This window comes from Balaenoptera physalus, assembly GCF_965194825.1.
Source record: "Balaenoptera physalus genome assembly, chromosome: 7".
In the NCBI taxonomy this organism is placed as follows: domain Eukaryota; kingdom Metazoa; phylum Chordata; class Mammalia; order Artiodactyla; family Balaenopteridae; genus Balaenoptera; species Balaenoptera physalus.
The window spans coordinates 70,061,494-70,076,936 of NC_138886.1; the positions used below are offsets into that span (position 1 = coordinate 70,061,494).

General features: G+C 39.8%; 2 protein-coding genes across 7 annotated transcripts in view; one reads left to right on the forward strand and one right to left on the reverse strand.

Moving 5' to 3' along the window:
- Positions 1-15,443, forward strand: part of FOCAD (focadhesin) — a 309,592-nt gene that overhangs the window by 288,071 nt on the left and 6,078 nt on the right. Inside the window, exons 36-42 of the mRNA XM_082470463.1 lie at positions 441-569; positions 2,721-2,836; positions 5,379-5,639; positions 6,622-6,711; positions 10,032-10,209; positions 11,775-11,872; positions 13,344-13,595. Of these exons, the coding sequence (XP_082326589.1) occupies positions 441-569; positions 2,721-2,836; positions 5,379-5,639; positions 6,622-6,711; positions 10,032-10,209; positions 11,775-11,872; positions 13,344-13,595 (1,124 nt within the window). The remainder of the gene's footprint in view (positions 1-440; positions 570-2,720; positions 2,837-5,378; positions 5,640-6,621; positions 6,712-10,031; positions 10,210-11,774; positions 11,873-13,343; positions 13,596-15,443) is intronic.
- HACD4 (3-hydroxyacyl-CoA dehydratase 4) overlaps positions 1-15,443 on the reverse strand; it is a 104,056-nt gene that overhangs the window by 25,626 nt on the left and 62,987 nt on the right. The window contains exons 6-7 of one of the 6 annotated variants that reach the window (XM_082470514.1): positions 13,859-13,891; positions 10,400-11,043 (exon numbers count right to left, since the gene is read on the reverse strand). The exons of 2 other annotated variants lie outside the window; for them this stretch is intronic. In XM_082470514.1, the coding sequence (XP_082326640.1) occupies positions 11,006-11,043; positions 13,859-13,891 (71 nt within the window). In that variant the 3' untranslated portion in view covers positions 10,400-11,005. 3 more of the 6 variants (XR_014266018.1, XR_014266017.1, XR_014266019.1) reach the window with 3 other exon arrangements.

Genomic DNA, 15,443 nt, shown 5'->3' on the forward strand with positions numbered 1-15,443 from the left:
GTACCATTTAGAGCCACAGGGACTGAAGGTAACCAATTCTCCTGAGAAGGAGATGGACCTGAGTGGCAGTAATTGTCCCCTCTTCTGGAAGTGGGTTAAGGAGTGAGTGAGCAATAAGGCAATAATGTAGAGTAAGTTACTCTTTGTAGGAAGCTCGATGAAAAGACATGAGAGAGCATGGAAGAGAGTTAAGTAGCAATGTGGAATATTCCTATCCAGACAAGAGGGAAAGACTGGAGACAAATAAGAGAGAGAAGAACAGAGGGAGCAAAGTTTCTAGCAAATGGGGTTGACTTTAAGGGCACAGAATTGAAAGGTTGAACACAATTGAAGCTGTGATACCAAATCCTTTGAAACTAGTAGAAAGGAGGGAAAGTTGGCATGTTCCAGTTTCATGATGCTATTGAGGTGTTTTATTATTTTTTTCCTTTCTCTTGCAGGTCCCGAATCTGTGCCTCCTTCCCTTCTCAAAGTTGTGATGAAACCCATAGCAACTGTTGGAGAAAGCTACCAGTATCCTCCTGTGAACTGGGCTGCACTCCTCTCTCCACTTATGAGGCTAAACTTTGGTAAATATCATGTTTTTAGGTCTTCAGACTCTGCTTTTAGGATGTGACCTGAATAGAAAATTAGATTGTGTGTCACAATTGGTAGTGACTGGATGGACGTCTGGGTACTTGAGGTTTGTCTTCTTGGATGGGACAGCTGGGTTATTTTCATTGCATCACTTTCTAAATAGCTGAGGGGGAGGGGGAGGAGGTTTGAAGACACAGACCAGATGTACTCATCAAAACAATACTCGACTGAGATGGTGCATGTCGCTGGGTGTGTGGTGCAGGTCCCAGAAAGCCTGGTTTGATGGTTATCAAGCTGTATTTTCAGAACTCCAGGTTTCAAGGAAATGCCCTATGGGATGCTGTATTAGTTTTCTATTACTGCTGTAACAAATTACCACAGACTTAGTGGCTTGAAACAACACAAATTTATTATCTTATAGTTCTGTAGGTCAGAAGTCCAACATGGTTCTCACTGGGCTAAAATCAAGATATCAGCAGAACAGCATTCCTTCCTACTTGCCCAGGGGAGTGATGTGGCCTGAATGTTTGTGTTCCCTGAAAATTCATATGTTGAGAACCTAAACCTCAATGTGTTGGTATTAGAGGGTGGGGCCTTTGAGGGTGATTAGGTAATGAGGGTGGAGCCCCATGAATGGGATTAGTGCCCTTATAAAAGAGGCCCCACAGAGCTCCCCAGTCCCTTCCACAATGTGAGGACACAGCAAGAAATCAGCAGTCTGCAACCTAGAAAAGGGCTTTCACTGGAACCCAACCATGTTGGCACCCTGGTCTTGGACTTCCAGCCACCAGAACTGTGAGAAATAAATTCCTGTTGTTTATAAACTACCCAGTCTGTAGTGTTTTGTTATAACAGTCCAAACAGACTAAGACAGGGAGAATCCATTCCCCTTCCTTTTCCAGCTTCTAGAGGATGCCCATACTCCTTGGCTTGTGGCCCCCTTTCTCCATCTTCAAAGCAAACAACAGAGGGCTGAAGACCTCTCATGCTGTCATCTTTCTGGTTCTCTGAAGACAGGAAAGGTTTTCCATATTTAAGGGTTCATGTGATTAATGGGTCTATTTGAATAATCGAGGATAATCTCCTTATCTCAAGGTCTTTAAACCTTAATCACATCTGCAAAGTTCCTTTGCCATACAAGGGAACATATTCACAAGTTCTGGGGATTAGATATAGGCATCTTTGGAGGCCATTATTCTGTTTACCACAGGTACTTTGTGGTGAGAGGCAAAGGGAATGCACACCTCAGTTTGTCCATAGCAACCTCTGTTATGGAGTTAGAGTATTAGCATAGGCAAATTTAGCTGCATGTATTTGCCCCCCACCACCTCCAAAAAAAAAAAAAAAAAAAAGAGGGAGAACAACTTTAACAGTGCTATGAATTGTATGTGTGTATTTGCCATGAGTGCTCTTTTATAGTAGGTGCTTACTTACATATGATATAAAAAAAGATTTGTATACTATAATTTATGTACAGTTTAAGGGATAATCAAAGATTATTTTGACTGAACACAATTTTCATTTGAACGCTTTCATTTGAACCTAATCCTATATAAGATATGATCTCACCATACTATGCTTCCAGAAAAAATATGTTCCCCTGCCCCTCCCCTGCTTTTGTGTGCTATATTGAAGATGTTGGTGTTTTAGTAAAAAGAAGAAAAGGCCTGTTTGGGAAGATGCATCTGCCGACTGGGATCAGGCTCAAAAAGACTGGGTCACTAGAAAATGTGGATACATCTCTAAGTCCTTCCAGATTTGTCTATATGCTGAACGTAAGATGGAGAGGAGAGAAAAACAGAAACTATAGAATTTTAGCTAGAATTTTCTCAAATTTTTAATAGTATGCGAGTGTTTAGGTTTGTCTAGAGAACTAGACAAGTAATAAGAGAACTTTCCTGAGCTATTTCAAGATCCTTGCCAGTTCCAAGACTCAGGCCTCTGATACAGTGGGTATGTTTCTTTTGCTTTGTAACTAAAAACGTCTCTTGAAATACCTTATGGTTTGCTGAAGTTCCATTACCTTTAGACATCACACACAAGTTCTTTTACCTTTAGATGTCTGATTTCAGACATTGAAGACTGAATATGAGTTAAGAGAAGCAGCTATAATACACATATTTTTTTCCTTTCTTCTCTTTCAGGTGAAGAGATTCAGCAACTGTGTCTTGAAATTATGGTGACCCAGGCTCAGTCATCCCAGAACGTAGCTGCACTGTTGGGAATGTGGGTGATGCCGCCACTGATCCATGGTCTGAGTGTATGTAGTAATTAAGGATGTTGAGCAACAGGAGGATATGGTTCTTTTGGGGGAGATCAACATTCATTTGTGTGTGAGCTCTCAAAGTCAAGAGGGGACAAATGGGATTTCACAAAGAGTGAGGGCTTGACAATAGCTGGACAGCAAATTGGAAAATTGTGGGACACAGAACTCTGCCATAGCCATCACCATTCACGCTTTCAGCTACCATTTATTACAAGAAAAAGGGACAGTGATGATCAGAGATATTAAAATTCCTTTCTCAAGACCATACAGGTAGAAAGTTGTAGAGTTATTGGAACCTGGGTTTGTTTATATGACATGCAGTCGTTTCAGCGGGTATTAAAAGAAAGGCAAATCCACATGCACTGGATAAATGATCCCTCCCTTTTATAGAAAGGCAGCAATTAAGGCGAGCCTTGAAGGCTTGGTAGGATTTCATTAGGCATCAAGTTAGAGACACAAGGGGATGTAAGTGGGAAGGTGTATGTGGAGAGAGTAGAACATCTCTGCCAATGGTGTTCAGCTTGAGTAAAGTGCTGAGGGAGAAGTGATCTAGCCTGGTATTTATGATAGAGGGGGCCAGCACCTTCCAGGGTATAGACTAAGCGTAGGTAGGAAGATTAGGGTGAGATTATTTAAAGAGGTGAAATTAGTAAAGATGTTTAATTTTGGGTACATTTCAAGGTAGGACCAAAAAAAAAACCACATTCCATGATTCCTTGGAGGTTTACCAATTAATTATAAGCTAAATGATCTCCTCTTTGTTATTCTTCTATTCTAGGAGGCTTTAATTCTTTGAGGATAGTGCAAAACCCTCTTATTATTTCCTCAGTCTTTTGGCTTTAGTCTCTACTCTGTACTTTTTTTTTTTAAGCTTTCCTATATCTGATTCTTTTTAATTGAAGGTCAGTGTTACTGAGGTCTGCATCCTTTCCATCAGCTGTTATTACCTGTCTACTCCAAACAGCTCCCATTTAGTACCACTTAATGAGCACTTGTTATGTACCTGCTACTGGTAAGCACTCAATGAGTACTTTCAGACATCAGATTTAATCTCTCTTCAACCCTGACAGGCCAATTTTTTTTTTTTTACAGCTCTATTGAGTTATAATTTATATTCCATAAAATATGGCTATTTTAAGTGTATAATTTGATGAGTCTTAGTACATTTATATATTTTCATCCATCACCAATAATATTTCCATCACCCCAAAAAGTTCCATCGTGCCTACTTATAGTTAATCCCCACTCCCAATCTCAGACTCAGGCTACCACTGTTCTTTTCGTCTCTATAATTTTGCCTTTTTTAAAGAACTTTCATATAAATTTCATATAAACTTTAGAAATTCTTTAGAATGGAATTGTACACTATTATATCTTTTGTGCCTGGCTTATTTCACTTCTGAGAAGTAGATTTTATTTCCATTTTATAGGTTGATAAACTGAGACAAATGGAGGTTAAGCAAAGTTTACATAGCAAATAAATGGAAGAGTCCGGCTGACTCAAAAGCCTGTGTCTTGAACACTGTTCTGTTAATGCTTCCTTCCTTTAGAATCATGTATAATTCTAACAGCCTGTTTTTTTGATCTCAGACATTTTTCTAGGTTTTAGTTATCCTTCCATTTCTCTTTTAGATCTGTCCTATTTTTTTTTTTTTTTGCATTTGTCCTTGATTAGGAACCTTTCTTATTATCTTTGTTAATTAACAAATTAAGTTTGTAAATTCATTTTTTTAATTATGTACCTGCTCATTTAAAAAATGATCTGAAATGGCATGTTTTTTAATGTGAAATCTTCTGTAACTCATGAAGCTACATTGATCTTTTTTTGAAATTTACTGGTTTTTGTCAGATTTTATTTTTTAAAGCACTTCTTTTAGATTGCTGCTCCTTTAGTATCATACTTAATGTTTCTAAGAATTTTTGAAGCCTGCTTTCTCAAAGTCTGTGGCTCACAGCTATCATTAACTATGCCCCTTCTTAGCTCTCCTGAACTCTAAGATGCTATGGTCAGTTCCACATGCTCGGCTGGTTCTTCTTTGCTCAGAAATGGCCCCAGAATGCCAGTTCCCCTCATTATTTCTTTATTCTTCCTCAGAAGAAGAAATGAATAATATTAGATATTCTGTTTAGTTGATTTCCAGCAGTTGAGCCTTCATCTTCAGGAGCTTTTCTTGCTGGAGAATGTGACCGTTTAAGACTGAATAGCAACTGTCATGTTCTTTTAGAAGTAGCATTTTATTCCCCTCGCTGAAGAGATCCAAGGTTTAAGCTGAGTAGTTCACAGATGGATTGGCAGATACCATATATCCACATGAGTCACCCTGGATCAGGAGTCACCGCAGCCGCTAAAATTACATGCATCGGTGGTCCATTGGACCATGAAGCTGTGGGGAAATGAGGGTTTAGGAAACAACCTGAACTTTTTATCTTTCACCTGAACCTTTTATCTTTCAAACATGGTGATGACCTAGAGGTTTTGAGCGTTATAAACCCAGACTTGCCTGTTTACATCTGACCTCTTCTGTTTTGCTTTCAGCTGAATATCAAGAAATACCTCCTGCTATCTGTGCCTTCGTGGATAAAACACGTCTCTGATGAACAGATCGTGGGTTTTGTTGAAAGCTTAATGGTGACAGTTTTTAAAGCAGCTTCCCCACTCTACAAACCTGAGTTATGCCCGAGTGCCTTACAGGGTCTGAGCCAGGCCATGAAACAGCCCAGCCCTGCCTACCACCTCTGGAGTCTGCTTAGCAAAGCTACTGGGAAAATTTTTGACCTTCTGCCAAATAAGATTCGGGTGAGGAACAAAAATATTTACATTCCTGACAATTTATGTTTGGGATTTTTTAAAGCCTTTTGGCAAAGCAGGGAGGTATATGTTTTAAGAATGTGGTGGGAAGGCTAGCAAGAAATAACCACATTCTTCACTAAGAATGTTTGCTTCCAAGGTCTAAATTGAGGTTGAATATTTAGAACCAAAGTTTTGAGCACGCTCAGAAGCAGGTTAACCAGTGCGGCACCAGGAAGTTTGCTCTTAGGCCTTTTACCAAATGCCTGTAGAAGATGAGCACGTTCAGAAATCCTTACACTTGGACTTCCCTGGTGGCGCAGTGGTTAAGAATCCGCCTGCCAATGCAGGGGACATGGGTTCAAGCCCTGGTCCGGGAAGATCCCACATGTCGTGGAACAGCTAAGCCCGTGTGCCACAACCACTGAGCCTGCGCTCTGGAGCCTGTGAGCCACAACTACTGAAGCCCACACACCTAGAGCCCGTGCTCCGCAACAAGAGAAGCCACTGCAACGAAGAGTAGCTCCCGCTTGCTGCAACTAGAGAAAGCCCTGGCGCAGCAAGAAAGACCCAACGGAGCCATAAATAAGTAAATTTAAAAAATAAAAAAAAAGAAACCCTTATACTTTACACCTGGGGAGTCCTTGGGCATATTGTCCAACCCACTGTTTACATCAAGTGACTTAATACTAGCCTTGCCTCTCCCCCAACAGACTTCTGAAATGTAGTTGTACAAAGAAGTTAAAAATCCATTCGGAATGATGGGTTCTGATAAGGAGAAAAAAGTACAGTCAAACAAAATACATGCAATAACAGGAAAGATGTTTTTTAAATGATAAAAATTGGCCACGAGTTTTGGCTTGGTTAAAATTAAAATCTCATCAGCTGCTGTTCGTGGAGATAAGCAAATCTAATGATTTTGTCAGAACATTGAGAATATACGTGTTTTTTTACACTGTATTTTGACATGCTTTGGATTTTTCTTTACCAGAGAAATGATCTAGAGCTGTATATCAGTGTAGCAAAATGCCTCTCGGAAATGACAGACGATGAAGCCAATCGGGTTGCCCAGATTACTGAGGTAATAACATATCTATGTGTTTTTTTATTATTGAGGTGGAAATTACAATTGAGATGATTATAGTATCCTTTTGGCTGAAGCTAGCTTTGCTTCATATTTGTTTGTTACTGGCTAATTTCAGGAAACTATCTTTTTCACCGTGGGGTCTCATGTCCAGCCTAGTACGGTTGGATATGTAGTAGTATATAAATGGATAGATGAATGAATAACTTTTTAACCTAATTAATCCCACTTCGTCAAGAACATTTTAGTGTTACTGATGAGCAAAAATAAGTACAGGACATCTTCAATACAAAATCCACAAGAACGGAAATATTCTGACCAAAGAACTTTCTGGTGCATGGTAGGCGCATTTATTTTCCTTCACCTGATACTTATCCTTTTGGAATGAAGAAAGGTGGCTGATTGAAAAACAAACACTATTATCACTGACACAAGATAATTAACAAGTACCTCTCAGACCCATACCGAATCAAAGGATGAATAAGCAAAAAGTAGCATAAGAGTAAAGTTGCCAGATTTAGAATATAATACAAGATACCTTGTTAAATTTGAATTGCAGATAAAAAATGAATAATTTTTTAGAATAAGTACATCCCCATGGGACCTACTTATTCAAATGGCATCCCTGCGTACCAGGTAATACCAGCGGTCTAGAGGACTGTGAGCCCTCACATCGTGGGTGGTCATCTTATCATTTATTTCACTATATGGCAGGTTGGCCTGTTAAGTTGAATCCTTGAATCCTCTGCATGGTGTAGCTGTGATTCTCAAACTGTGGCCGACGGACCCACAACATCAGCCTGGCAAGTGATGAGAAATGAAAATTCTGGAGTCTCACTCCAGACCTACTCAATCAGAAACCCTGGAGGGAGGCCCAGTGGTGTGTGTTTTAACAGTCCCTCCCCGTGACTGTGGTTCATCCTAAGGTTTGAGAGGCACTGTTAGAATATTTGGAATAGCGGCGTTTTGGAGATTAGTTTGTTTTAAGCAAGGATAAGCAGTATAAGGAAATGCTTGAGAGAGTGGACTCTGGAGCCTCACTGCCCCGGTATGAAAGCCAGTCTCTCATTTACTAGCAACGTGACATTGGTGAAGTGTCATAACCTCTCTCTGCCTCGGTTTCCTGATCTATAAAAGGGAGATAATAGCGCCTACCTATTAGGGTTGTTTTGAGAGTTAAATAGCTTAGTCCATGTTAAGTTGCTGGGAAAGTGCCTGACCCAAGGCAAGTACTCAGTAATAACTTATTATCATAATTATTACATTCATGTAATTTATTACAACTTGTTATATTCATGTTACATTGTTCGAATTAATATAATTTACTTCGGGGTACCTAGAGCTAAAAGTTGCTGTGTTATTCACTTGGGTTTCTAAAGTGCCATTCAGAAGATTGTCACTAGAACATTCTAAATCCCGTTCTGGTGTCCCCAAAAGAGTTAATGGGTTCTGCTGAGCCCTGTGTTTTCTATTCATTTCTAGAAAGAACACAGGTAAGAAGAAGGTACAGGTGAAGAGCTCAGACTCCTTGGGTTTCAGCTCTTACTCTGTGGCAGTAAGCAAGTCGCCTAACTTCTGTGCTTCCGTCTCATCTGTAAAGGAGGGATGATAATAGTAATCTATTGCTCAGTGTTAGAATTAAATGCGTAATTCAGTGGTCCTCAAACTTTTTGGTCTCGGGACTACTTTAGTCATTGAGGACTCCAAAGAGCTTGTATTTATGTGGCTTATATCTGTCAATATTTACCATGTTAGCAATTAAAACTAGAAAAATTTAAAGATATTTACTTAAAAGTAATAATAATAAACCCATTGCATCTTAACATATGTAAGAAAAAACTATTTTCCAAAAAACAAATTAGTGAGAAAGTGGCATTGTTTTACATTTTTGTAAGTCTCTTTATTGTCTGGCTTAATAGAAGACAGCTGGATTCTCACAGCTGCTGCTTCATTCACTCTGTTGTGATGTTGTTTGGGTGAAGTATGTGAAGAAAATCCAGCCTCACACAGATACGTAGGTGGAACGGGGAAGAGTGTGTTAACAGTCTTTTCTGATGATTGGGGATGTCTTTCTTTGATACTGTACCAAAGCTCAGCAGGTGTTGGTTTCTTATAGGTTAATTGAAACGTGGAATCTGAAACCATATCAGTGAACTTCACATACTCTGTTACATTAAAATCCATTGGTCCATTGCACTCTGGGTCTTTTACCAATGCATGATTTTGTAAGATATTATTGCAAGATTTGTAAGATATATTGGTCATTTGGAAAATACTGAGTCACTAAATTTTGAAAATCTTCCAAATGTTGGTACATTTCATTATAAATTATCAAAACATCACATTTGTCAGTATCACCGGCAACTTCATCAGAGAAGTCTTTTACGAATCTGCTGCTAAAGTCATAGTAGCAGATACAGATTAGATTTTCCAAAAAATCTAATTTTCACTTAAAAGCTCACATTTTATCATTGGCAATAAATACTGTCAAGTATTTTCCTTGAAGTGACAGTCTTACTTCCTTCACGTTTAAAAAATAATCAAATACTCAGTTTTCATAACCATAGTTTGTCCGTCAATTATTCTTTTCAACTAAATGGTGTTCCATGAGAAGAGTGGCTATTTCAGCTCACAACTCACTCTCACAACTTTCTCCTTGAGACGACCATCACACTTGGGGCTGCAGCACAAGTCTTTTATGCATACTTCCCATTTGGTCATACAGAATATTACAAAGATGTACTCAAGGGCAGAGGTTTAACAAAACTAGTAATTTTTATTGTTTACAGGATATTTTAAATGAAACTAGCTTTTTAAAAAATTGCAAGTGTCAGTGAAAAATACAATGAACATTACTACAGTTTGGGGTCTTATTATGAATATAGTTTGACCTCACAGACCCTCTAAAAGGGTCTTGGGGTGCCCCATAGGTCTGTGTACCACACTTTGTGAAGTGCCAAATTAACACAGGTTAAGTGCTTAGAATGGTGCCTGGCACATAATAAGTACTGTATTTGTTAGTTATCATTGTTATTATTATTATTTGTGTATCTTTACTAAATATCCTCACCAGTTAACCCCTGAAATCATTTATGGTTTTTATGAGAAAACAGGAGGTGACATTACAACCATCTGTCTGTAGGTACATTTTAATATAGCACGCAGGCAGGTAGGTCACACTGTGCAGGAAACGAACAGTTTTAGCATTTGGAATGGTAATCAACTTCAAACTCACCCTTTCTCTTTTGCCCTTGCCCCGAGGTTCTATAACAATTTCAGTTAATTTAATAGTAACTGAACAATTTGCTTTTTTGCAGAACAGCCTAGAAAAGGCTGCCTTTGTCAGACTATACTTGATCTCTCAAGGACGATTCCCCTTGATGGGCTTGACTGATGTGCTCAGTGTTGCTATTCGGCACCATGAAAAAGACACACTGGCCTGGATGATACTGCACAGCTTATACCAGGCGCGGATTGTGAGCCACGCCAACACCGGTAAGGCCAGCTGGGGGCGAACATCAGGAACAGAAAGATGTGCCTACCATCTTTTAGGTTGTAATTGTTTCCTCAACTTAACTAGTTTAGTGCTTCTTGACACAGGCGAGGCCTTTTTACCCCAAATGAGTAGCACCTTGGATAGAAACGAGCAATTACAGCTCACAACATCAACTCTTTGGAGGTGGGAATGAATTCTACTGGTGACTTTTATCTTGTCTTTGGCCCTCCAGGCCCTCAGAGACATAAACAAGTTTATCAGGTTGATTCTTCCTGCTTCCTTTCTCAAGCAGATGGATGCTGATTGATTCTCCCTGATGTTTTCATGAAAATGGCTTTTGGGTGGTCATTTTACAAAGAGAAAAAGAAAGCAGCCCAACAACAAATTAGTTATTCTATAGAAGAACTTCTCAGGGGTGAGAAGAATAAAATCTGGACACCCTTACTACATCCTCAAGCCAGAAGCTTCAGGCCTGAAGCTCTGCTAATGAATGGTGCAACTTTTAGACCATTTTAGACATTTATACTTTAATAATCATCTAAAGAGGGAGCTCCCTCATTTCTCCTCCATGCCTTTGGTCATATGCTTAAAATTTCTCAAGTCTACATTCAGGTCCTGAAGGCATCTGGCTTCAGCAGACCAGACGTGGCTGGGAAGCCCTTGAGACCCATCATCCCCATCTCTTGTATCTTGAAGGCTTTGAGAGAAAACTGACAAATACAATTGTAACAGTCTTTGCAAGACTGTGTAGGAAATTTTGATTCATCCTCCTCTTTGGCAACTGAGAGAGTTGTCTCATGTCCACAGTAGCGCCAGCCCAGTGAAAAGTGAACCTGTGATGAGAAATGAGATTTTTTACTCTAACTCAAAAGTGTGTTTATCAGGCAGAAAACTAGTAGGTATTCCCTATTAAGCATGAAGATACATGAAGGAAACAAATTTGATATTGCCTTTGGTCCTAACTAGCTGGCCTTCAAATTTAGTTCCCATTTTCCTCTCATGCACTAAATTTTAAGGCATTTCCAAGTAGTCTCTGCTGTGCTGGGAATCCTCATTTTTTTAAAGGAAAAATTAATATTTATGTTGATGTTTGTTCTCCAGTTAGCCTGTAATAGCTGGGTTTTGTTTTTTGTTGTTTGTTTGTTTTTAATGTCTTTAGGATAGGTATTCTTTATGAATATGCATAAATTGGGAATATTTAAGCAAGGGAGGACTATAAAAACAGCTAGTTATCAAAGATTTAACACTACTAACTAGTTGGCATGCCCAGTTTCTCCTGGTGTTTCATGTTGAGCAACTCCAATAAATGCATTTCACCATTTTATCACAGATTTGAAGAATAAATTAGCTTTTAAAAATAAAGACCACAATATGGTCATCTGATGTGAATAGTATCAGAAACCCCCTCACGGGTGAGCACAAGTCTCAGGTACCATAAAAGGACTTGAAACTGTCGCACAGGGTCCTCGGCGGGCGTTCTGCTTTAGTTATGATGGTAATCGCTGATCTGTTTTTCATTGCAAAGGAAAACCAAGGTCTGGTAAGAAATATCCTTTTGTTTCAGGCGTGTTGAAGAGAATGGAGTGGCTCTTGGAACTGATGGGTTATATCAGAAATGTTGCTTACCAGTCAGCGTCTGTTCAGAACGTGGCTCTTAATGAGGTACAATGTAGAGGAGTCATTTGTGGCTTCCTTAAAATATAGAGGATATTTACTCTCCCAAAAGAGGAACATTGTTGCTGCTTGGAGCTTTCTTTCCTTCCTTCCTTTTATTTTTGTGAAAACAAAGATGACAATTATCTGACGTCACAAGGAAACGGATGTTCTTACCAGGCTCTAGGAGATGCCCATGGCTGCCCTTTGAAAAATATTTTCAACAGAACACGTTCCTTGACAGGCAGTACACAAAGGATTCTAGCTGGAGGGGGAAACTGGGATCCCGTGTACTTGGGCTGGACCCCACAAAGACTGGGGTACAGGGCTCTGGCCTCCGCACTGGCCCGGAGCATGGCTTCAAACACCTGGTTTGAAGGGGTTCCTGAAGTGTATGCAAGTAATCTGTGTTTGTGCCAATACTTACATGCACATATTGGAGGGAAATTTTCACCCCACCTGCAAAATGACCTATGACCCAGAAAAGGTTAACCACCACTAGTACTGGGTGAGTAAAACAAAAAAAGATTAATAAAAAAAATGAAGGACAGCACTTTCCTACTCTCCTCATTTTCTTGACTCAGCTGCCCAATGTGCATTTTTTTTTAGTATTTTTCCATAGCCATGTTTCATGGGTCTGCTGTTTGCTGTGTGAGCAAAATATGCATAACCTGGGATGTTGTTTGATATTCTGCCCAGCTCTTCTGCAGAGCTGTGTGTCTTTTTGAAATTTTCATTAGTGAGATTAGGCATTTTAAGAGATTGAGGGGTACTTTTTATATATATTTTTTTGAGTTAGCATAATCTTTCCTCTTCTTCTTCTCCGCTTTCTTACAAAATCTTTTGAAACTTAGAAAATACAGTTAAACAGAAAGAAGAATAATTTAAATCGCAGTAGTACAGTAACTCAGAGGTAGCCCTTGTTACCACCATTTCTACAAGTGTCTAGATTAGTCTATAAAATCTAAATGCATGGATTCTAAACGGATTTTTTTTTAATGCATGTGGAGAGTCATTTGTTGTTTCTGTTTAAAAACAGAATACACTATACATATTTTTGAAAATCAGTTTTGCCACATAATAATAAACCTAAATATCCCTGCCTGTATCTCTCTTAATTAATTTTTAAGTCTCTTTGAAAACACCAAAACAGAGGAATGTTTGGATCTCAGTATGATTAGGTGTTAAATAAATTGTTTCTCTTGAAATGTTAGAACACTAATAATGAAACTGTTGGGCCTTCTGTCTTCACAAAAGAGGATCCTTCAAACCTTCTGAAACCCCAAAATGTCTCTCCATTAAGCATGGAAATAGTTTGCTATTCGGTCCAGTCCCTCTTCTGGGGTAGGGGTGGGGCAGGCGGAAGGTTTGAGTGAAGGGGAAGGTAACATTGCCTCATGATGGGGGCTGTGTATGTGAACATGTGTTACTTTGCATTGTTAAAGCATGTGACCTGACCTTGTTCCTATTTCTCCTGTAGGCTTTGGATTTCTTGTTGCTGATATTTGCAACAGCAGTGGTTGCATGGGCAGACCACGCTGCCCCTCTGCTCCTTGGCCTCAGTGCCAGTTGGTTGCCATGGCATCAGGAAAATGGTCCAGCTGGGCCAGCATCAAGGTTCCTTGGCAGGAGTCCCTTGCACAGGGTCACTGTGCAGGAGGCTGTCACTCTCCTTCCCAGTAGCATGCCTCTTCTGCTGCAGAAAGAGCCATGGAAGGAACAGACCCAGAAGGTGAGGTTGGCAGCTACCTGCTTGTCAGGGCAGGCGGCCATTTTCTCTTCAGCAGTTTCTGCTGTAGAATTGAGGTGGGAGTTAAGTGAAACCTGAGTCACACTACAGGCTTTCCTACTCAGCCTCGAATCTCAGCCAGATGCAGAGCCTCGGAGATTGAGGCTAGCCCAGGCTCAGGGTAACCGCTGACTAAAAACAACAGTGACAACAGCAACAACTTGCTTACAGTTAGGGATGAGGTGGAAAGGAAAGCTTATACTTGCCTTCATTTATTGAAGACACATGTGTTCTTGATCCTGGGGATAAAAGGATGAATAAGTCTCTGAGAGCCCAGAATTTCAGAGTGAGGACAGACAGGAAGGCAAGTTCAAGGTTGCAAGATGGTATGATAAGGATACAGTGGTGATGAGCAAGGGACGGGGGTGATCAACAATGTCTGGGGATGGGTCCAGGAAATCCTCCAGGGAGATGCGAATCTGGAGTATCCATCTTTTACCATATTTAAGGTTCCCCACAGCTCATTCCATGCGATAGGCGTGTTCCAGGTGCTTCTGGCCTGCGCGAGATACCGTGGGGAGATTTGTAAAGGCCTAATGTCATCACCTTTGCCCTCAGGAAAACCCAAACTATAGGAAGTACCTTTTGGTTTTTAATACTGAGTTTCCCCAGGCTACTAGCTGTCGTGAAGAGCATATGAAAATACGGTACATCCTTTATTTCTCATTACGTGGCTCTGACCTGTCTTGAATTGTTGATTGAAAGGTATTTTTGAATCCCATTTAATCAAAACTGGATTTTTACGAGGTTGAAAGCTTAAAGCCAACTTTGTGTGGCTTGCTCTTAAAATCTGAACATTAATCTTTAAAAATATTTCTGAGCTGTGAACCCACAGTTTAGCCATGAACTTCACTGAGCATCTCAATTAAAATGCCTTTGTTTTCTTAAACCTGATAAGCATTAGTATTATTATCCCAAATTTTGTGCTTTCTTTTTCATTTTAAATGAAAATAAATTTAAATGTGGTATCCTATCCCCTTATTTCTGGCCTGGGACACCCTGTTCGTTTTGGACTACAGTATAGACATCCTGCATCTATTATGTATTTGTAGTACCTGATTTATTTACTTACCAGTAGGATATGATAAAACAAAATTGAGGAAAAGAAAATAAAGAAAAAAGTTTTAATTAAAGCAGGGAATTAGGAATATTTTCTTTTTCTAGTCCAAGGTTAAAACTCCTAATACCTACAACTAGTGTATGTGTTTTTCAATGAGTCGAGATTGGCAACATTCAGTCAACGAAATTATCCGTTATCTAATTCAAAAACAATTTTGGCTGCACCTGGGATATCAGTCAAACTTATGAGTACTATGAGTTGCTACCTCATCTGCAGGATTTATTTGCAGCTAATATGCCTGGGTCTACCTAGTAAATTGTTTTATGCCTTTTCTCTTACATTTCAACTTTGCTTCATATCCATTTGGGCACAGATTGTTCTTAGCCACAGAAACATATTTTAGGAACAGGGGCTTACATCTGATGTGTTTCCCCATTTACCACCCCACCTAGGAGCCTAGGCCTGGTACACACAGAACCAGGTGGCAGGCAGCATGATGTGAAGGAGGAGTGTGAGGCTTTGAAGCCAGGTGCACTTGGGTTCAGACCTTGACTCTGCCATTCATTGGGAGTGGACTTGGGCAAGGTTCTTAACCTCTCTGGGGCATCTCAGAGTGATGAGGCAGAATGTTCATGGCACACAGGAGGCCCTCTGGGCCCATGCCTACCCCACTCTTAAAAGCTATAGCAAGTCCCAGGGTAATCAGCAAAGGAAGGAGGTTTGACTTCGCT